This window comes from Pleurodeles waltl, chromosome 6, assembly GCF_031143425.1.
Source record: "Pleurodeles waltl isolate 20211129_DDA chromosome 6, aPleWal1.hap1.20221129, whole genome shotgun sequence".
Taxonomy (NCBI): domain Eukaryota; kingdom Metazoa; phylum Chordata; class Amphibia; order Caudata; family Salamandridae; genus Pleurodeles; species Pleurodeles waltl.
Genome location: NC_090445.1, coordinates 1,367,727,758 through 1,367,751,976, shown reverse-complemented (window position 1 = coordinate 1,367,751,976; position 24,219 = coordinate 1,367,727,758). Strand labels below are relative to the sequence as shown.

Sequence of the window (24,219 nt, the reverse complement as noted above, 5' to 3'; positions counted from 1 at the left end):
ATTCATCTTTACTTAATATTTCTTTCATTCCTACAATGGTATCAACCAATTCCTTTTCCTGGCTCCAAAATTGTCAGGTTCTCAAAGTAAATCTGATTAGTGTTTTCTCCTCCCAAAGCAGTAATAATCACTAGTTCCAGGATTTATTTCGAGTTGAACAATTCCTCTATGTTGATCTCACTTTTTCATTGTTACCTTTGTAATGTTTAAAGTCTCTATTGAAATTACTCCGACTCTGCTGTTAAGTAACAGTAGCCTTTGTTACAATCACCTTATCCACTAGGTCCTCTAGCCAACTTTTCCCCAACTTGAACCATAACATTCCACACCAAGTCTTCACATTCCAAAACTGGAATATGAGAACTCGACATACAATTTGTAGTAAGAACACAATGTTACAGTAGCCCTCCTGCTGGCTCCTCTGTTGTCTCCACCACCCTGGTCAGATCACTTGCCCTACAGAATTGTCCCTACATGTGTGGTGGGATCTCTGTACCTTCATGGGAACAGCCACTATGGTGGCTCCCTTCACTAGTTCATGGTTTGTCAATTACGTTTACCGTGTGCGCCCCCACAAACTACTTTGTATTAATAGAATAAACTCCCAAATAAATAATTTGTTTTCTCATTACAAAAAAGAAAATCCACTAAAGCGCTGAGACTTTTCTCTCTGTGTATAGGTGCCATTATGCATTTTTCCTGCCTGTGTCCCTCATGCAGCACGTGACAGATACATGTATAAAGGCAATTGTTACTATGGCCTAGTGGCATTTTGGCAGACTGAACACCAGGTCAGAAGTTTACAATGCATTGTTGCACATGCCACATTTAGGAAGCATAGTATTATAAAATGGTGCAATATAAATGTTGAATAGAAAAGGTGACAAGATGATTCTTCCGAGACTTCTTATAACACTTTAGCCAGGCGACATCTTGTTTCACACTTTTATTGTTGATCAACTGGAGCTGAACTTTCTTTCTTATCGATTGCACCACACCTCCCTCAATCTTTTCAGCATGAAGGTGTGGTCTAGCATATTGAAATGTGCCAAGACATCCAACAGCATCAAGAATGCTTGGTCAGCTCCATCCAGATTATATTGTATGAATGATTGAACATCAATTAAGGTTGTTTTTATCTATCCTTCTTTGGAGACAGAAAACTGACTGCCTTAAACCCAAATCCCGGTGATGCTGTGATTAAATCACAGCCCCCTTTTATAGAAATTTCAATAAAACAGGGTTTGTTGGAGGTAGACTCACATCCCTATTGGATCTGATGTATTGAGTTTTGGTTTTATGATTAGGTGGGTACCCAGACTTGCTTAAGTTCTTTTGGTGCACACTTTGTTTATCCTTGACATCAGGGTCTCCTGGACATGTTGTGAGGTGCATAGACTTTAAAACAGATGACTCTGGTATCCAGCAGAGACCAGCCTCCAAATTACCCTACTGGAGTTCTGGGCCATTTGTTTAGCTTTGAAAGCCTTCCCGCCATCCATCAAGATGTGGCTGGTTGAGGTCATCATTGACAACACTACCACCATTTGCTTCTGCAAGAATTAGGAACCTGTGGGGTCCAGGGCTCTATGCCAGGACACCCTGCACCTCTGGACTTAGCTGAATTGTCATAATATTTTCTTCATCGTGCACCTGCTGACAGACAACCTCAGTCGACTATGGCTAGTGATCCCAAATGGCAGTTACACCCTGCGGTGGAGCATGGAATCTCCCGGCAATAGGAGGAACCCTGCCTCGATCTCTTTGCCACCTCTCAGAACTTGCAGTATCAGCACCTTTGCATGTTCGTGCTTCCGATAAGGCTTTCTCTCTGAGACACATAAGATACAAAAGCCAACACTGTAGTTAACTTGGAAAAAAAATATCCTTTACAATGAGAAGGCAAAACCAATTACCTCTCCCAAGCATTAATACAGAACATTTATCCAGAACAATTTTAATTGAAAAACATTTATCAAACACAAAGACAGGCATTCCAATGTCTGTAGTGGAACACAGGACTTCTGGGCCTCTACTTAACCTGCCCCAGGTTCTGAAGAAGACGGGTAGCACAGGGCCCAAGTCATCCTAGTGGTCTTAGATTGTGCAAAGAGAGCATGGTAGTTGGAAATGATGTGCATGAGTATCTGTCCTCTGAGCAGCCTGCAGCTTCTGGAGTGCCTTGTGCAGCAGCAGGCCAGGGTGGATGGTGACTACATTCAGTCTTCTTCCCAAAGGTGTAGATATCAAACTTGTGGCAAGGCGTTCTTCAAAGGCTATGTACAATAGACCCTGGGACACATTTGTTGCTTGATGTGGTACCTCTAGTACAGACCCATTGCAGGCCAAACTGTTGGATGTCTTGTTTGTTTTGTTTCTGGGCCAGTAAAGACTTGCAGTGGACACAGTTAAAAGTTATCGTTCAGCCCTTTCAGCCTTTTGTCTTTACAGGACCAAACGTCCTTGTTCAGATCACCCATTGTGATGCAGTTTCTCAGAGGTTTAATATACATGTTTCCTCATAAACCTTTTGTGACGCACAGTGGGACCTCAATTTGATCATTACTTCTCTTATGTGCATTCCTTTTGAGCCATTACACAACAGTCTACATCTCCTGACCCTGTAGATGATCTTTTCTCATTGTGATAACTTCAGCTCATTGAGTGAGAGCTTCATATGTTGTTGTTTCAGCAGCCCTACACCACATTCTTTCCAGACAAAATAGTGCTGAGGACTAGATCTGTCTCCCTACCAAAGGTTGTGACTTTTCATGTTGGACAGTCCATAACCCTTCAATATTCTTTCTCCCTCCTCGCCTCTTGAAAGAGGCAGAGACACTCCATCATTTGGACCCCAAAAGGGGACTATATAGTATCAAAGAACGTTTTGTGTACAGTCAGCACGTTGTAGAATTCTTACGTCAAAGAAGGGTAGCACAGTGCAGGAATAGACTTTGTCCAGGTGGATAGTAGTCTGCATTAAGATCTCCAATGTGTTGGACAGGAAGGAGCCTCTAAAATATTCTGGCCCATTCCACCAGGGCTAAGGCTGTTACCACTGCCTTGGCACACTGAGTGTCTGCCCTAGATATTTGTCAGGCCACAAAGTGAGCTTCAGTGCACACCGTTCATGGATCTCCAAGTCTGAACGGAAGGGCTGTTTGGTCCTACAGGACTTTTTGATTTGAGTCATTCCATGGACCCTCCACTAGGGGAAATAAAGCTTTGATATCTATTCTGCTGGTTAGAAGAATCCATCAAAAGTTACTTACCTTTGGTAACGCTCTTTCTGGTGGACATTCTAACTCCAGATTCCTGACCATCTTCCCCCCCCCTCCACATTCTGTAGCATAGATTCTTTTCTAGTAACAATTGCTTTTCTGGACTCCACATCCTAGGTCATGGACTGTCACCTGAAAGAAACTGATGTTAGCATGCTTGAGTGGCATATATATGTGGTTTCAACCATAATTTCCGGAGCGGAGTAGAATTGACATGGAGTCACATGATGTCACCTTCTTGCACACTAGGGCTATGCTGAAAAAGCTTATGAATGTATAGTTGGCTTCTTAGTGCATTCCCTCATCGGGAGACCTTGACCAAAATCAAGACTGTAGGTCTGTGCCTCAGTCATGTAAAAATGACATCATGGTGGTTCTAGTGATTCCTGATCTTTCCTGTAGTGAACATCAGAGTCGTCCTATGTGCTAGGTGGTAAATCAGTGGTTCACTGCTTCACCTTGGGGAACACAGGGATCAGGTATCAAACCACCATTAACAAAAATACCCAAACCTTTTACCATCTCTGAAGTGATTGGACTGTGTTCCCAACTGTCTGCTGAATTATCAATGTTATCTCTCAAGACCATTGATCTGTATAACAACAAAGGTCTCTGAATTGGGTTGTGGGAGGTCAGCTGCAAAGATCTACACATAGCAATTTTAGAATTTGTGTTTTTAGCCAGTAAAGCCTTGAGGCCAGCAAAACTAGCATTGGTGACCATGAGTCACAAGGACAAAACAATAGTTATATTTTCCTTCAGAAAAGAGGGTGGCACTCAATAACCTTCTTCCCCATATGCCGTGATCGGAATCTGAGAGAGATATTTTTCAGGACATGTTCTTTCTGGCCTCTGACATTAGAGCAGTGCTCAACCACTTGATTGTGAGCAGTCTGAGCAAACTCTTGAGGATACCCTGCGAGTGGTAACTCAAACCAGACGGTCTTCAAATCCTTCTTTAAGTTCTGTGGTCAAAGAGAGAGGACTGTTTGCAACCCACCTAAGTACAATTGTACGAATGCGGTGTTGTGGATGGGCTGATGTCCCAATTTATTTTGGTTCATCTCATAATCGACAGATTGAAGATCTTCCTCTGTACTTCCCTTAGTAACTCTTCATCAGTTCAAGAGAAAACAACAGAGATCAATCGGGTGCATGGTCTTCTTTTGGGTTTCAGGCAGGCCTCATTGGCTCTCACAACCCACGACCCATAAACAGGAAATGGCAATCATCTAGTCTTCAGAAAAGATCTGATAACACAACATGGAAGGGGGATCATTCATCCTTCACTGTAATTGTTCAGTTTTAGTGCACACTTTGTAAATATTTGACATTTGTAGCTTCAGACTTTCTGCAGAATGTTTGCTCTGGTGTTATCCAGGTAATGCAAAACCGGATTCCCTCAGCCACTCAGTATTGCCCAGGAATGTTAATTTCTTTGCTTGTCCTGCAGACATAATCACTTTTTTCTTCAAACATTGCATTTAATCAGGCATTCTAATTTCTGCTTGAAAAATACATTTGGTAATAGGCAGTTACTAGAACATACAAAGTTATTTTTCATTCTTCAGCAAGGCCTTCCAAGTAACTTCTTTATGGACCTCCGTTTCTTATCCCCAGCAGGATGCTGTAGGTCACATAGAATTTTAGCCTTGTGCTCTCTGCTCAAATACACAGACTATTCAGGCTGCTGGCTTCCACTGATCCTCATGTTCTCTCCTGAAAGACTACCATTGCGTCTGCAAAAAGCAGTGAGTTGCAGGTCCTGTGCTCTTACAGACTTTTACATCATTTTCTAACAGGACAGGATAGTTATAAGTGTTCAACAAATTTCCCATTTCTAAGTTAATTTGTTACCTTTCCACACCTCAATAACTCTTGCACTGTGTAAAGTGATTTATTAACACTGATACTAGTGTGTGTCTTACTACTAAGAAATGTTTGTATGTGTGGATGTAAGCACAGTGGGTCTCCACAGCCACCACTTCAAGGTCATTAACCTCCTGTATCCGGTATGTATGGGTTATGGCTTCCAACGACCCTCACGCAATTGATGTGCACACAGATGTCTTCAGTTGCATTCTGCAGATGTTTGTAGAAAAATATATGTGCTGGTTATGTGGACTTCTCTATATTCTTTTTTCAGACTTTATACTTTCGCTATATTTTGCATGAACTATATACGATTGAGCCAAGATGTGTTGGGAAAGTGTTTACCCTAGACACTTGAGGCCTGCTCCTGCCAGTTCTCCTCCTTTCTTTTAATCTTTTTCCTTTTCTTCTGGATTGTTTACTGCTTGACTGAGTAGGGAGAGCCAAGGTGTTGAAGAAGGATAAAGTTACCTTTATTATGAACCCGTTACCCTTACTCTAGAGTTCTCTCCTCTTCCCAGTACGTAATTGTAACATATGCTGCTTTACAAGGAATTGGTTGAGGCTGAGTGCCTGTACAGGCAAAAATTGAGGGGTGTAAAGTATATGATTTCCTAAAACTCTACTGTTAGGTGGCAGACAATAAGAGATCAGACTGAAGTGACAGAGTCACCCTAAAGGTATGTTTATCATTTCAGTTTCTATAAAGAATGTAGGTTATATTGGGATAATTTTTTGGTCACCCATGGACTTGTATAGAAAGACATTCTGTTTCTGTAGTGGTATGCCTCATGCTCATGTAGTTATATTATAATGCGCTATTTATAGGTAAAGTCCTACTGACATTCCTTTGTGATCCTATTACCTGTTCCCTAGACTTTTCTTGGCAAGTGCCTTTCTAGGTCAAGCCTACCAGACAGCACTGCTGTCAAGTAGCGAAAGATGTGTTGTAGACTTTGCAAGATCATACAGGGGCATGGAGCCCACCCATTAGTTACCATTAGTTGGCTTCTCTGTCACCCTCATTTACCATCTTCTTATTTGTGTCCCAGCTGGTCAATTCTGTCTTTGTCCGTACTATGGACCGTACCTTCTTTACCATCAATTTATGTGATTAGATGTCTTCTCCCACTGCCTAATTTAATGTAACAACTTTTCGTTTTAACTAAGCACTTCATCGCAGTGCAAGTCATTTCCAACCATTTCATGCTTGTGCTTTCCTCCACTCAGAAAACACCAGTCTACCCTTACACCCTCTATGTTGCTCTCTTCCACTTGTACTTCTTTCACCGCCCTCCCTCGCACCCCTGCATTGCTCATTGTTGCTTTCTCTTGTGTTCTTTCACCCTACACGCCCAACCCCCTTTATCCTCCCTTCTGCACCCTGTGTTGCTTTTACCTCATTTTGCCAATTGATTTTTATCTATGCTTCTTTTGTGTGGTTTACGTGAAAGAACGAAATAATTATGTAGCGTTTTACAATAGCATAGAAAGTGCAATAATTGAGGCATTTGGGGTATTTCGGGTTGATGGTGTATATGTACAACGACACAAACAATTAACAGCTGAAAAGAGATCTTTTTATTCGAACTTCTGCTTGGGCAGATGAGCTTGCGATAATACCCTGCATACCCCTCCAAAGTCATACACAAAGTTCCCTTTGTTGCATTTTTTCTTGTGCCAGTAGGCTGTCAATTCAGACCTTAAAGTTCTGAAGAAATAAGTTCTCCCTGGATTATTTCTGCATCAAGCCGAAGAACTGCAGTGTGGAAGTCAGTCAATGCTGGCTCCCTTTTCTTACTCTTTCAGAGATCCACCCACAACCCCCGCCAAATTCTTGGCATGGTTTACTTTGCGAAGCACTCACATTAATTTCAGCACATTTAACACAAAGAGTTGCCTCTGTGTTTTTTAGTCCGGAACCTTCCAGGCAGTGCAGCTGTCTGGTTTGATAAAGACTTGTTGGGGACATTGGGAAGGCTTTCCTGGGAATGCATTCCACCTGTTGCTTACCAGTGGCGTTTTCGTTTGTAACTCACAGTTCGATGGCATATGTTGCTGCAGATACACATGTTTGGCACAGTCCGCTGCCTGGTGTTGGGCTCGGAGTATTACAAGTTGTTTTTCTTCGAAGAAGTCTTTTTTGGTCACGGGACCGAAGGACTCCTCCCTCTTCGGCTCCATTGCGCATGGGCGTCGACTCCATCTTAGATTGTTTTTTTCCGCTGTCGGGTTCGGACGTATTCCTTTTCGCTCCGTGTTTCGGTTCGGAAAGTTAGTCAGAATCTCGGAAGAAAGCGTCGGTATTGTTCCGTTCGGTATCGGGATAGTTAGGTACATCGACACCGATCATCGGAAGACTTTGGGGTAGCTTCGATTCCCCCATCGGGGCCTGGTCGGCCCGACCGCGTGCGACATCGAAGCCGATGGAACGGACCCCGTTCCGTTTCTGCCCAAAATGTCACAGTAAGTATCCTTATACAGATCAGCACTTGGTCTGTAACTTGTGCTTGTCCCCCGAGCACAAGGAGGATACCTGTGAGGCCTGTCGAGCCTTCCGGTCCAGAAAAACACTACGGGACCGAAGAGCCAGGCGTCTACAAATGGCGTCCACGCCGACAAAACAACGTTTCGACGACGAAGAGGAAACATTCTCGGTTCCGGAATCAGAATCCGGAGACTCCGACGTCGAACAACAGCAACAAACTCATCCCAAGGAGCAAAGCCTTTTCACACCAATTCCCCCTTAATTTCTGTAACAGGCCCGTAAATCTTGTTCTTATCTTGTCATATTTGCTGTGCATTCAAAGACAGAGGGCTAATGTCAGGCTCTGTTTACCAAGGAAGCTTGGTGTTTACTTTTCTTTCTCCAACTTCAAAGTGAGAGGATTTATATGACACTCTTGCTGGATACTAGGGGTAGGAAAGGTTTTTTTTCTAGCACACACCAACATTTAAATGAACTATGCAAGTATTTCAGAATAAAGCAGAATTATGAACAATCAAATAAAGCTCTCTGCTCTATGCCAGTGCACTTTATGACACTCTACAGCACCCCAGTCCAGGCCACTCAAATCTACTCTGCACAACTCCACTTTATGCACTGTGCAATAGTGCACTGTCCGCCAATATACTCTGTGCCAAAGAACTGTACTCTTTACCACTCAACTCTGTGCCTCTTTGCTCTATGTCAATCCACAGTACACCACTCTAACCTATGCTGCACCACTTGACTCTATGCCACCACACTCTACACCATTTTACTCCAGACCATTACATTCTCTGTGCCACTGTACTCTTTGCCACTCCACTCCTCTACACTCTGCTCTAAAACAATGTAGTCTACTCCACCAATCTCAATGCCACTGCACCTTTCTCCATGCTACTATAAACCACTGCATTGTATGCCACTGCACTCCACACAACTGCACTCTAAACTTCACTCTAGATGATACTTTGCACCACTGTACTCTACACCACTCTATGCCACTCTACTCTGCATCACTGCATTCCACGCCAATGCACTCTACACCACTCTACTCTGCAACACTGCACTCTGTGCCGCTCTAGTCTGAATCAGTGCACACTATGCTACTCTGAACCACTCTACACCATTGCACTCTATGCTACTCTACTCCTTTCTTCTCTACACCACTGCACTCTATGACACTGCAGTGTATGGCACTGAATTCTATGCCGCCACACTCTACACCACTGCACTCTACAACACTATGCCAGTGCACTCTGTCAGTCTACTCTATGCTACTCCACACCACTGCACTCTATTCTGCTCTACTCTAGAGCACTGTACTCTACATCGCTGTGCTCAACACCACTGCAGTCTACGCCACTGCACACTACTCTGAACCACTGTACTCAATGCCACTACACTTTACTACAGTCTAGACTGCAACACTGCAATCTCTGTCAATGCACTCTACTGTGCATCATTCTGCTTTGCAGTACTCCACTGTAATCCACTGCAGTCTGTGGCACTATATTCTGCTCTGCACCACTCTCTGCCACTCTTCTCACACCACTGCACTCTGCCCCACTCTACTCTACACCACTGCATTCTACTGTGCAACACTCTAATCTATGTGACAATATTCAATGACTCTGCATTGTAGGCCATTGCACTCTATGCCTCTGTACTCTGAAACACTCAACACCAGTCCACTACTCTACGACACTCCACTGTACGCCTCTCTTCTCCACTCTGTGCATACATACATTACGCTCTATGCCACTCCACTCTGACATTCTACTCCACTCTCCTCCATGCCACTGACTTTTAGCCATGCTGAACAGCAGCCACGCTGGTGTCCAACATGGTCCATTGGCAAAGCCAGTAGCTCTTGCATAGATGAGACCTTTTGGCTCTGCCGAGAAGTGCTTATTCAAACAGGTAAACTTGCTAAATCCCCTCAATTCTGCAAAGAAAATGTTTTGACTAATGACAGAGATCAAATGAGAATTTCACATCTGTAATGTGTGAGGTGTGTGTTTGTCTCTACCTTTTTTGCCCCACAAGTCTTTCGGTGGCTTGCCCACATTAACGTTTTAATAAACCTGAAGTAAACTTCTGCCTGTCTTTTCTTTGGACCTGGGGTCAGTGTGTAGGTCATCCTTCATTCTTTTTTTAAGGTCCCTGCCTCCTTTGCCTTTGAAGGCACACTGAGAACGACAGATTGTGAACAAACACAGCTGGTTGCAAAATGTGTCCGTTCTGCACCACTGGCACAACTGTCTGCCTCTGGAATTTTCAGCAGCAGCATTTTCCATATAGTAATTGAATTTACACATAATCCATCATCTGCTTCATAGTTTTCCAAATTTAACAAAAAATATTTGTTTTTAGCTCAAACGGATTAAAAGTTACTAAAAAAAAGGTGACAATATATGTAAAATGATTGCTGGTGGCCAGCATGTTGTCCAGTCCCAACACATATGTGAATCCTTCATCTGTGCGGGGGCCTTGGATCTGCGCGCTAACCACGCTAAATCTGTATTGTTCCCCTCCACCCTACCGGAGAGTGCTTTGAGTGGCTAACATCAATTCCCATACAGCACTTAAACTTTCAGTATTTAGGAATCCACGTCGCCGTCCTTCCCGAATTAGAATGGAGTCTTAACTTTGCACCATTGGTCTAAGGAGTAAAAGCTGACTTAAACAAGTGGGAGTCCCTCTCCCTCAATGTGCTGGGCAGAGGTCACTTTATAAAATTATGGTTTTGCCGCAGTTTCTGTACTTGTTCCACAACTCCCCACGGATGATACCTTGGTGATGGTTAGTCGGATGGATACTATTGGAAAGACATTTCTGTAGAGTAAATCCAGGCCGAGACTGGCAGTGCCCAAATGCCAGCAGGCCACGTATGATTGTGGCATTGGACTAACCTCTGTACTATCTGGCGTCCCAAATGCTAGTCATTAACGATTGGTTTATTTAGTGAGGATAGTTAGACAGTGTACAAGGTCGTGCTAGCCTCAGTGGGCTTTGATGTTGTGATGGGGATGCTCTACGATACCCCTAATGTTCACTGAGGTCACCCAGGTAGCCCTACTCAGTTGCCATGCTTCCCTCTGATACATGGTTGGGATACTAAACGCAGAAGACAGACTATAGAGAAGGACTTATCTGCGAGAGTCCGCCAGCATGTCCTTGTTGGTGGACGTCTGGTCCAGTGATCATATACATTTGTTTCAGAAGCTTCAATCGGTATTTGAGCTGGTGCCCACACTGTTCCCCAAGTATCTTCAACTGAGACATGCACTACCGGTGCATATTGCTCCAGACACCAAGCTCCCTGAACACAGTCCATTAGAGGGCAAGCTTCTGATGAGTACTTTACTCAAAGGGGGATCTCCCAAATCTACTGCTCCCTAGTAATTAATGCCCCAGGCATGTTTACACTGCTACGGGCTCAGTGGGAGGACTGGGTCAGACCCTTAGGAGGAGGAGGACTGACGGAATACCAAAATGGCCCCTTGCATCATTGCACTCTCTTCTTGGTTAAGATCATGGCAGCTCTACTATTTCCATCATGCCTATCTCTTACCCACCTCTACCGGGCAGGCTTCCTTTCCAATCCCGCCTACTTCAGATGCTCTCACAAACCTGTAGATTTCTTTCATGTGGTATGGCTGCGCGCATTGATTGCCAATTACTGGGGAGAGGTGGGACAGAAGTTGTTGCGGGTGTTGGCTTGAGAAGTACCTCTGACACGAAGATTGCCCTGCAGGAATTCTTGAGGCGCGGGTGGGGGGATTTGGAGGGGTGGATTTCGAGAACTCATCAGGCACTGATCGGCGCAACTACAATGGTTGCATAGCGAGATAGTGCCCGAAGGCGGAAAGCTCCCACACACACCGCCTTTAGTGTCTCATTGGTGTTCTGAAGTGCGATTGGTGCGTTCAGCAGGAGAAGTCAGTGTATGCAGGCCGGGGATGCCCAAAGAAACAGAAAAAAAGATGTGTGTCAAGAGGTGTGATTACTGTGGGCTTGGAGTTTTCCTTTAACTTTGCATGTGTGCGCTCGCATTGGGGTTAAGACAATATCTGGCTGTGATGAATACGCTTATGGTACTGGAGTGTGTCTATGCTTGTCTCAGTGGTCATGTTTGGCTTTCTGTCTATGATTTCATTTATTTCAAAATAATAAATTTGTTTATAAGAAAACGTGGGAACGTGTTGCTGTTCAGTGCGAAGGAAGTTCTTCGCAAAAGTGAATTAGTCACCTTTCAATGCCTGTTGATGTATTTGGGTGTCAGACTGCTTCTACTGGGGAGAACCCTTTGCCCCCATACTGTTTACATGTGCAAATTGACATAATGCTGTACACCTATCAAAAAACGTCTCGTTATCCATCATAATTGTCTTTCTTTCTGTATCATTTAGTTAAACCTGGTGCACAATTTGGTACTTCCTGCCACATGTTTCCAGTGGCCTGTCCTCTGGTCAACACTGTTAACACCCAGGATTGTGAGTCGCATTTGTTAACAATGTTGCGTTACACGAGTACACTGCAGAGGATCACACACATAAAGTCTTCAGACTAAAAAGGCCCTGCTGCAAGTTTTCAGCAGGCAGAGGAAACTCAAGTCAGTTATTTTGCTACTTGGTTCTTAGAAAGGGGCCCGCAGGTATAAATAAATAAATAATAATACATTTTGTTCGAAAAAGAAAATAAATATTTTTCTTTTCACTTTGACAATTGGAAAGGTGGAACAGTTGGTAATTCAGGAGGAAAAACACAAAAACAACTTCTTACAGCAAGTACAAGTACTTTCCTACAACCATAAACAGTAGCAGATATTGTGTTTCAAAACTTCATGCCTGCTTTAAACTTTTCTCCTTTGACATTGTGATTCACCAGGGGAACTGCCTGCCCGTGATCTTCTTAAATATTGCCGAGGTGCAGCCCCTTTGTCTTTATTTAAGCTCAAATTATGCTTGAACGTCTGTGTGTAATTTGCACGTCTGTTTACCAAGCAGGCTTCTAAACAGATTACTCACTACTATTTTTTATCTTTAAGAAAAAAAAAACACCTGCATCATGTTACACATGCGTATTCTCTGTGGCTACAAAATTTTATGGCTGCTGGAGCCTTTTTAGGTCTCGCCTGCATGCGCTAGCAAATGCGCTCTCGCATGCGAGACTTTTGTGTTCTTAAATGGGCCTAGAATCCGCCCATTGCTTACCATTGGTTTCCACACTTCTTCTGGTATTCTAATTTGGCAGTGCTTGCCATGCCTCACTTCCTTGTGTTTTGGTGGTGCAGAGACCAAGCACAGATTAATTAAGATTATTAGTGTCCTTCCATTGGTCATCTCCTACTTGCGCTATAATTCAGGTACCACTTCTTTCTTAAAAAAAAAAAAAAAAAAAAAGCTATTGTGCGGTCAACACTGGCCGTGCCATACCGCTTTATTTTAACCTTCCCCTCCAGCCCTATCCCGTTTCTTCTCCCCTCCTCATCCATCCCATGTTTCTTTCCCACCTGCTGACCCCGTGTCGTCTTCCCTCCTACCACTCTCCATCCATTTTTCTTCTCTCCCTCCCACTGAAAGAAGTAAAAAAAAAAAAAAAAATCTCTGAAGCGGCTAATGCTATCTGCTTCATTGCTCTTTTTTTTTTTTTTCTTTTTTTTTTACTTTTACATTATCCACCTTCACCCACCCGCACCCACCTGCCTGTTCCCTGCATTCCTGTTACTTTTCAACACTTGCCTCCATCGGCCTTGTTACCCACCTCCACCTGATTGCCAAAGCCAGTAGCTCGCTCAGAGGCGTGGCCTTTTTGCTTTGTCAGTGTTTGTTTTGTTTTCCGTTTAAGCAGTGCTGCATTCCATCAAGGACGCTGTACAGCATCGCTAAAAGCATTGACAAAGCCAATAGTTCCCACATGTACGACCTATTGGCTTTGCCAATACTTCTATTTGAGGTGTGGAGGCGCAGCTAGAGGGTAGGATCAGAACGACTGATAGTGCCCATCGTTCCCTGTGACGTCCCCAGATGTCCCTTCTGAACTGATAAGAGAACTCCCCACCTATTTGTGTGTGAGCGAGCATGCCTCTTTTCCTGCCTCAGTTACATCTGGTGGAAGAGCAGCACAGACCCAGCAGTTTGTGTTCCTCAAAGACCAACCTTGTCAAAACTCAAAGGCTATTACGTATCACTAGGAAAGAGCTCTGAATGGAGTCAGAAAGTCTATTTAACTTTTGCATTCTCATGATTTTCGTGTGTTCTTGTTTTTGGTATAGGCCTACTGTGGATTTGCACGACCAGAAGTCTCTCTTCAGAACCTGTCAGCAGTTGCCACAGGGAACTGGGGATGTGGTGCATTTGGAGGCGATTGTCGATTAAAAGGTAGGTGAATTAAATGCACAACTTAAAAATATGTAAGAAAGTTGAAGGCAAGGAAAAATGGGGTGTGGTGCAGCATGTGGCTTGGAGCCCTTGTTACACCTATGAGGTTAACGAATGTTTTTTAACATTAGAGTAGAGAATCTTCACCTTATGATAGATAGCTTTTGGCTGTCCTAGAGCCTGTTTATTTATATCAGCACTGGTCTAAACAAAATTAAAATTCCAACATGAACTTTTGGTCTGCTGTGTTTGTTCGCCCTAACATGCTGGGAGATTTCCTCACTGAGCAAATAACCTTACTTTATTGTGACATAAAATATGTTAACACTTGCGTATGCACAATTTCTTATAAAGTAATCCTTCTGCAACTAAAGAAAACACATATTTCATTCCTTGTTTATTGATTTCACAAGCAAGGTCTTTTATTTTTCGTTATTTGTTGTTTCCTATTAACTAAAATGGATTGCCATGTTCAGATCATCAATAGCCCGGAGAAAATCCGTCACAATGTGTGATGGTGTAATTTGATGGGCTGCTGAAGTCAGGAAGTTATAAATGTTTCAATTAGCATAAAAGTGCATTGGTTTGTAAGATTGGTGTTCTAGTTTAATCACCGCAGATGTGGGATTGATAAGGGTGGTTACACCCCCCCCACAAAATACTTGCTTCCATAGAACTTCTTTCAATTGACTGTGATTGGGTTTACCTAATGGCTACCAAAAGGCTGAACCTTAACAGTCTGCTTGTAAAGATCAGCTCATTCTCTAATGTGAGCCCTCCGTTTACGACTCTGGCCTTTTCCTGTACCTTGCCAGCATGCTTCAATCACAATTTTGTTTTTTCGATCAATAATGAAAGTCTTAAAGCTCCAACCTATTTATCTCGTTTGATTGCATGCGTTTTTGTTATACTATTTTTTTTTTTTTACAGGTATGGTGAAGGGTGAGGGGTGGAATTTCATTTGGTGCCTGTGGGTGAAAAATGCTTGCTTGGATATATTGAGGACTACACAGTGTGGTGCTTTAAATCGCTTTCTTAATTACCTGAGGAAATTTGGATCCTCCCAGTAGCCTCGGCCCCACCCTGCACCTAACAAAACCAAATACAAAGGGTAGAACATCTTTGGCAATCTTTTAGCTCTTTGTTGCAGATGAAGGTCGATGTAGAGAGGAATAATAGCAAGGCACCAAGCTCTACCTGACATGAGGGAGAATGGAGAGTCAAAGGAGAGAATCTAGATGAAATCCAAATAGAATCTCCTGCCACAAAGGATTACAAATCTGGATTAAGATGACAGATAGCAGGACATTTTAAAATAAAAACAAAGGGGTTTCAAAGTCAAGGTTAGCTTCCAAATTGTATTCAGGATATCAGTATCTGACGTGGTTTCAAGAGAAAATCTTTTAACCCTTTCTCTGTCCTATTGACATAATTACATGTCATAAAAGGGTTTCCACAAGAAGTCTTTATGAAATATGTACAGGTGTATGTGGGAAAGGTCCCTTGCAGCCATTTAATTTTTTTTTTGTCTATGGTAGGGGATAGATTCCTTGTCTGTCTTCGGTGGGAGGAAGGAGTTTGCCAGTGCACTGTCCTTTCTCAACACCAGCAGTCTCCTTAATGAGACAGTCCACTACTCGCTTCTGGGTCTCCTCAATATACACGTGATCTTACTAGCAACATCACACCCATATCTGATGGGTCTAGGAGGGATGCCCTAGCAGCACCCAAGTCTGTCTGAGGATCAAGTTTGTGGGCAGGCCTATGGGAGGAGCCAAGGGCAGTTGTTAGTGCCCTCAGCCCCTCCTTAGCCATTACCACCAGCTCAAGGCTGGAAGACTGAGTGGAAGGAGCAGCCCAGCTCCTTCCACTCTCCCACCCTCCACCTAAAGAATTCCATTAGGAGGGCCACACTGCAAGCAGGAGTTACTGAGTCCAACCATGGGGGTGAAAGCCTTTTACTCCTGATGTCTCAAGGCCTGACCACTCTGGATCACAAGTTAAGTAGATACAGGGGGTTAACACAGACTCACAATTCAAAATACGTAGCAGCAATAAATGACTGTCCAGCCAAATACTAACTTTTATGAAAAAAGAATTAGTTTAGTTTACCACTACCAACTCAAAGGGGAATATGACATTCACAAACAACGTTCACATTTCCCCCAGGTCAGTGCTGTAGTGTTTCTTAGGCAGTTAGCAGAGTCCCACTCCCTCATCACTTTAGAGATACTGGTTATCCTCATTCACCATAGGCAACTTCCAGGCTAAGCCCCATTAGTAGTCCAAGTCTCAAGAGTTCCGCTCCGGCTCTGTCTTAAAGTCATAAGTGTTCCAGTGATGAAGCGCTATCTAGCAAGCAAGTTTACCTTGGTCCATTGGCCCGAAATAGTCTTATCCACACAAACAAGATCAGAGCGACCAGATTTCCTGAGCACGCCCCCACCATGGGCGCTGGAGCGACTGGCTCAGGTGAGGTCCCTGCCTGCGTGGCCAAGGCTGGCTGCATTTGACAGACCTCGAGTTCCTCATACGCAGTCATGCAGCTGCAGTAACCGAAGGTTCTTCCTGGCTCCTCCAAGCTAAGTTCTTTGGTCAGTCCCAAAGTGTGTGGTGCATGAAGGTAGTACGAAGTTCCTGAAGCTGATCTTCTGTCACAGTGTAGGTCTGCAGTGTTCCGCATGGCAGCCTTTCTCCTCTGGCGATGATCCCGACCATGTCACACCTATTGCTTGGTCCCTGTGACCCCCTTCTGACATATGGGGGTTGGTGTCTCTTCACTGTACACAGGCTCCTACCTAGTTGTCACAGGAAATTTCTTCACAGTGACCCCTCCTGGAGTACAGGGTTGCCAGTTTCTCACTTCACATGGGCAATGACCTGTTTGGCAGAGCGACAATCACAGCTGACTTCATGGGGCCCCTCCTGGCATTCAGGGGTTGCTGAATTTTACCTACATGGGGCAACAACCTGATTGGTGCAGCAGCCATTTCCTCACAACTCCATAAAAGAGTCCACTAAGCAGGATTCTCCACTGGACCTTGCTCCCTCCAGCGCTCTAATCTTCCTCACAGAATACTTTGGTGTTGGCATGCAGGAAGGCTCTGGTGCTCCAGGGTAGGTGGTCTTGGATTCCTTTGGTGATGTTCTCTCACCCAGTTGGGAGGCCAGGAGGCCTTAGCCCCTCAGTGCCTGTTACAGGCCAAAGTCAGCAGAGCTTCTCCTTGATGCACAGCCTGTCTGGCTGCTTGACAGTTGACAATGTTTTGGGTCCCAAACTCCCCTTCTTATAGTCCATTTCCAGACACCAAATGTGACTTAGAGTCTGAGTCTTTGTTGTTTTTTCTGGGGGTCTGCTTCCTTTTGACGTGTTTTTTCTGGGGGTCTGCTTCCTTTTGAAGTGCCCACTCCTCTGCTCTCTCATTGTAAAGAAGCAGCCTGTCATAGCAGGAGTGACTCCAAAGCTGATAGCCCCACTAGACAGGCCATGGGAGTGAGTAGAGTTCACACTTGGATGTCAGCCACGGTGATTTGCGTATCAAAAGATTAGCCCAGGGTCTCAGCCCTGCTATTTATGATTATCTTATCAGTCCCATCTCCTTCCTGAGGTGTGCCTAGGGCCCTTCCATGAGTCCTCTCTCTGAATCAAAAAACACTCCTTGAAGTGTACTCGGAGCCTGGCTCCTCTTCTTCAGCCTGCCTCACCCAGCTTACAGGAATGCAGCAATACACAAATCTGTCTGGGGGGATTCCTCTGACTCTTCCTGTTTCACCATGCTGTCCATGGTCTCCCAAAGTGGAACCCAGAGTCAGCCATGTATTGTACCATTTACAGGCACACATACACCCACCACAAGTATACAGCATACACACATTTCACAGTACTGCATTCACAGGCACACATGCATCCAGCAAATGTACACAATAAATGCACTGCTTAGCACTAGACACCAAACCAATGTATGCGAAGGGTGAGTTAAGCACTCAGCAGCAGAACGTTAAATGAATGCGCCTGTAGGCCTCACTCCAGTGATGTAGTTGAAAAGGAGCTGTTCACTCCTAGTGATCACTCCTGTTCTGCCACCTTCCTGGTACTGATTAACTTCTAGTAAGGCAGTAGCCTTTCACCAGTATGACACCAGAGCTTTAGGTGCTCCTCTCGGTTCAACAGGACCGCAATACATGAGACAGGCCTATGTTATGGCGCATGATCTATGTTTGCCTAAGACAACACAAATCAGTATTAGGGATATAGATATCAGTATGGTTGGGGCCCTCAGGGCAGGGATGCACGTCCGGTACCATGCAGAGTACGTTGCAATGCCAACACCCCTCACATGGCCCAACCAAGAGAATAAAACCAGAAAGTAGGGATTGAAAGAGGAGGGGCTAAGTTTGACCCTAACCCCCCCCCCCCCGCTGAAAGAAGAGAACTGTGTGTTTGTCTTTGCCCCAGCAAGAAGCCAGACACTATCTGGATTTTCTGTAGCATAAGAAAAAAATCTAAACAGTGTTTGGCTACTTTCTTGGGTGCAGACAGATACGTCTGAGTGCCAGTGCTGAGGCAGGTGCTGTTTGTTCTTAAAATGTTTTTTGCACCTCAGTAAAAAGATCCATTTCCTCATCGGGGCACAGAGAGAGGCCAAACATTCATGCACGTACACACGTGCACACTTTCTCATTCATTTGCTCTCATTCTTGCTCTTCATTTTCTCACACACTCTTCCTCATTCTTTCTAGCGAATGAGAAGAGAAAGGAAACCCCATCCCTTTTCCCCTACTTCCTACATCTAACAAAAAGAACAGGATTGCTACTATGCCATCCAAATGTCAGTTATATCAGCTGCCATCTCAGGGAAGACCCACTAGGTTTTCCTTAAAAAAGAAACCACTAGGTTTTGTTAAAAGAACACTTACTTATCAAACTAGTTGATGGCATGCTTCATCATTGGGTTCCCACCTAAGATACCGAGTGCATCTTAGGTGTGCTACAATACCTGATTACAGCGGAGCTGGTTTCTTTCCTTTGTGAAGTGGTGAATTTGTGAGTGAAATTTAAACTACCTCTGCCCTTGAGGGATACATTTCAATTATGGATTCCCGGGGTAGGGTAAAACAAATGGTGATGGATGTGAAGTGAGAAATGAGTGATCTCTCACATCCTGGTGTATGATCGACATGATTCAGCAAATGGTGCATGCCTGTTGAGTCATTTATTTTTTTTTAAGAGGGGAAGTGTTAGGGCATAAAGAGCCCTCAATAGTGAATGTAAAGTCACTAAGGCAAACATGTATGGGGTGTTTTATTGGTAATTTACAATTTTCACACAACTTCTTGTAGTCTCTGAAAAGATCATACACAGTGAGACAGACAATATGCGTACAGACATGGTAAAATTAAAAGCATTGATGAAGATAATGCAGAGCTGACGCAGGAGGCGTGTGTCATGCAGCATGCTCATCATGCAACTGGGTAAATGTTTCCAGTTTTTCCGCACACGTGTTGTATTCAGGATGCATAGAGTTCTATAAACCTTTGTAGGTATGTGTGTTAAAATCAACATTTGTGCTATTTCAGTATGTATAGTCCTTCATACTTTTTAAAGGGCAGTTTCAGGGCTCCTTGTTTCTATGTGACATATACCACTAGTTGTGCCAACGAGCACCTGTTGGCACCTTGCAGTAGTGTAATAAGGCTCCCCGAAGCTGCCACGGTGTGTGGGAGGCAAGCTCCATAGGGTCCCCTCAGCACAGAACTTGGCCTGAGTGAGTCCTGAGAGGGCACCCCCTCCATGTTACGTGCAGAGGGGCCCCTTCCAGTTTTGTTACGCCACTGGCCCCTTGTACCCATATCATTCAGCCGTACTCGAGACCGCAATCAAGCTGTGAATCAGGGTTTGTATAACAACTATGAGTGTATGTGCGACATACCATCTGATATCAGTGAAAGGAGAAGCAGAAAAACGGACGGTAGTTACCTCCGTATAACACCTGCTAAGTGTTGCTACTAAGGCAACATGGATCCCGGCGAGGCGACGGCTGTAGTCACACTTTGAAGGGGAAAACAGACTATTGTCAGCCCAATGAAAATTTTTCTTGCTTACGCGTCAAGAATTTTCAATTCTATTAAGTACACGGAGGCGAGGTTTATGCTGTCTCTTTCTTTTACTGAACTTTCACAGCAGCCAATAACCATACAGTAAAGGAAAAAAACACATTTCCCATAATTACATGTCACATGCTCCAATCACATATCGTGACCCATTGCAATAAGAGCTCTGACCCCCAACGTCGTATCCTCTTTCTTTGTCCAACAGATAATCCTACAACCATTTAAAACAAACTTCCTCCAAGTATGAAGAATACGAAACTTCTCTCTTGCTCTAGAGACTGAGAAACAATCCACTCCGGCAACAAGCCATCTTATGATGAAGAAGGAACCAAAAAGATTTCCTCACCGACATCTGAAAGGATCTAAAGAATTCTTCTGATCAGATCCTAGAAAAAATAATAATATATAATAATAACACTTCCCCTTGACATATCTTTCCAGAAAAAATTCTTTAACATTTCTTTAATTAAATTATAGGAAGGGCATAACTCTTTTATATAAAATATACATTTGAATATAACCTCCAATAACAATAACGGGTGGGATAATCTTCGCCTCCGTGTCCTTAATAGAATTGAAAATTCTTGACTCGTAAGCTAGAAAATCTTTCATTCTATGTCAGGACCGGAGGCTCGGATTATGCTAGTTTAAAGCTGATTAATAACAATAGATGCAACATCAATCACAGGTTTAAAATAAAACTTACGAAAAGTACCTTCAGAAGACCAATCGGCCGTATTCATAATATCCTGCACAGTAGAGCCTAAACCAAAGGATTTTGAAGCCATTGCTCCTCTCACAGAATGAGCTCCAAATTGATCGGTATCAATCCCTGCTTCACTCATGAGCCATTTAACCCATCGCGCCAGAGTGGCCGAAGCGACTGGTTTGAAGGGTTTCTGTAAAGAAATTAATAACTGGTCATTCATGTTCTGTCTGAACTCCTCCGTGGCCATCTCATAGTCTTTCAAGCATTGTACCACACATAATTTAGATTTATCCGGATACCAAGGATAGGATACCGACCTGCAATTAGTTTTGGTCCTTTTAGAAATGGAAAAAGTAACACCCTCAGGAGAATATACTCTACCAGATAAATCCAAGGCCTTGACATCCAAAACCCGTTTGCAAGAAACCAAACAAAGTAACATAGTCAGTTTCGCTGAGAGCTGTTTGCGTGATAAAAACGTATTACTAGGCCAGGAATCAATACATTTTAATACCACGTTTACGTCCCATAAAGTAGTATATTTGGCTTGAGGTGGATTAGAAAAACGTATACCTCTCAATAACTTACAAACCAGTGGATGTTCACCAACTGGTTTACTGTCAATCGGTCTATGTCCGGCCGATATGGCTGACCTGAAATTATTAACCGTCCTATAGGCTAGACCTGAGGAGGCTATCTCAGCTAAAAAAATAATTATCAAATCATTACTTGATTCCACAGGATTGATATTCCTTCCATTACACCAACTAGTCCATCTGCACCAAGCAGAAGCATATCTCTTGTGGGTGCTAGAAGCCCAGGCTTGCTTGATAAAGTTTTTAGCTTGTTGCGAAATGCCTGGGGTTTTCCAATTTGACCTGAAACCATCCATGTCATCAACCACAAGAGTCCTCGATTAGATCAGAGGATGTTGAAGGCCCTCCGGACTCAATAATAGGTCCTGACGAGGAGGGATGAGCAACGGTGGAGCACACGCTAATTGGAGTGCAATAGGTAACCAGGGCTGAGATCTCCAAACAGGAGTCACCAGGATTAAGTCTGCTTTCTGTCTCCGAATCTGAAACCCTGGGAATCAATAGAAACGGAGGAAAGGCATATCCCCGAAAAGGGGACCAGTCCTGTAGAAACGCATCCGTCGCTGGTGCGAGAGGGTCCGGCCTCCAGCTGAAGAACCTCAGAATCTGGGTATTGAGGCTGGTATCCGTAAGATACCTGGAGTTCCAGTCCGCAACTGCATTCTGAGCTCCCGGTAACTACTCTGCTACAATTACTAACCTGTGGTTCCAACAATAATGCCAGAACTCCTTGGCTATCTCCGCTAGAACTCTGGATCTCGTTCCCCCTAACTTGTTGACATACCTCACTGCTGATATATTGTCCATCCTTAACAGGATGCAGCAATCTGTCTTGAGAGGGGATAAGCTCTTTATCGTAAACGATCTGGCAAAAAGCCCCAAACAATTGATGTGAAGAGTTTGCTTGTCAAAGACCAACGGCCCCCGGTCACTACAGACCCAGAACGGGCTCGATAGTGTAGTGGAGCTGGAAAGATTGCCTGAATGGATGAAGCCAACAGGCCCACCAATCGAGCAATGCTTCTTAAAGAGATAGTCGGTCTGGCTAGGGCTGACCTCAATTCCCTCTTTATATTGCGAATCTTTAATGAGGGAAGAATCAACAGAGCTTGGATCGAATCGATCTTGGCGCCTAAGAATTCTATTACTTGAGTTGGATTCAACAATGACTTCTGCGCATTGATAAGGAAACCCAATTCCTGTAATAGATTGATTGTCCAATTCAAATGAGTCTGTAAAGTTACTGGTTCCTGGGCCATTAATAAGATGTCGTCCAGATAAATAATCAAGCGAACCCCTTTGGTTCTCAAATACTCCACTACCGGTCTCAACAATTTTGTGAAGCACCATGGTGCTGAGGATAGGCCGAATGGTAGAGCTGTGAACTCCAAACACTGAGCCTTCCATTGGAATTGGAGGAATCTCCTGTGTGATGGAAAAATTGGAATTGAAAGGTAAGCGTTCTTCAGATCCAATCTTACCATCCAGTCTCCTTCTTTTAAGATATCTCTTAGCATGTGAATCCCCTCCATCTTGAAGTGTCTGTACACAATCCAAGAATTGAAGTCTTTCAAGTTCAAAACCAGTCGATGACCTCCTCCTTTTTTGTCTACGACAAAAATGGGGTTGCAAAATCCAGCCGGGTGAGGAGTTGAAAAAATTACCGCACCTTTGTCTAGTAGCGCTTGCACTTCTGTATCTATAAATTTCTGACTTTCTAAGGAAAAATTCATTTGAAGAGGAGGGGCTAATTGGCGTGGAGTGCTGATAAACTCCAGATGAAAACCTGATATCGTCTGAAGCACCCAAGGATCACCAGAAACCTTTCTCCAATTCTGTGCACACCGACCCACTCTTCCCCCAAGAATAACCTGAGACGGATGAATGAGTCTTACCAGCGTAGGAGGCGTCCTGAATCGCTCCTTGTTGTCCTCTACGATGTCCTCTGCGGAATCCAGGTCTTCCACCTCTGGTCCGAGTGGGGTAGAAGGTGGCATCCGATTGATCACCTGACCAGTTACCTCGTCCTCTCGGATAATAATTTTGGGGACTTGCAAAGGAGCCCTGGCTGGACATTCGGCCACCATAACGTTCGGCCCTGAGAAAAAGGCCTCGTCTAAAAACTTTAAGGGACAACTGTGCTTTGTCGAGGGTGGAAAAAGTGGAACTAAATTTTGCTAGTTCTTAAATAAAAGAAGATCCAAAAAGGAGGCCCTCAGCAGCTGGGCCTGCCTCAGATGCTGCTAGATCCACCAGTTTTGGATCCATGCGCATGAGAATAGATTTTCTGCGCTCCGCTGAAATAGCACAGTTGGTATTGCCTAATTGGCAAACAGCACGCTGGGCCCAACCTAGTAAGACATCTGTATCAACTGGTATTCCTGATTCTTTTGACTCTGCCGCTAGATCCATAATTTTAGTCAGAGGGCCTGACATGTCTAGCAGCTTATCCTGGCATGAACGCCATGACCTATCCAAACCTTTTTTAGGGTCTTTGGAAAACTTTTTCAAAAAGGTAACCATGGTCGGATCTATCTCTGGAGTATCAGCTACGTTATTCTCTAAATCAGGTCTGGGGCATTCAGTCTTGAGACGAGTACGAACTTCCTTATCATAACTTTTACTAAGGTTATCGTGTACATATTGCGCCACTTCTGTGGATGGATGCCAGTTAGAGGATCTAGGGTGAACAATTTCTGAGGGGTCGAAATCTAACAGAAGAGAAGTGGCATGCTTTTTCGCCTTTTTACTAGGGATTGGTGTGGTCAGGTCATCCGAA

At 43.9% G+C, this 24,219-nt stretch overlaps 1 protein-coding gene across 4 annotated transcripts in view; it reads left to right on the top strand.

Moving 5' to 3' along the window:
* PARG (poly(ADP-ribose) glycohydrolase) overlaps positions 1–24,219 on the top strand; it is an 850,138-nt gene that overhangs the window by 748,644 nt on the left and 77,275 nt on the right. For all 4 annotated transcript variants that reach the window (XM_069240664.1, XM_069240666.1, XM_069240665.1 and 1 more), the window contains one exon: positions 13,919–14,024. In XM_069240664.1, the coding sequence (XP_069096765.1) occupies positions 13,919–14,024 (106 nt within the window). The remainder of the gene's footprint in view (positions 1–13,918; positions 14,025–24,219) is intronic.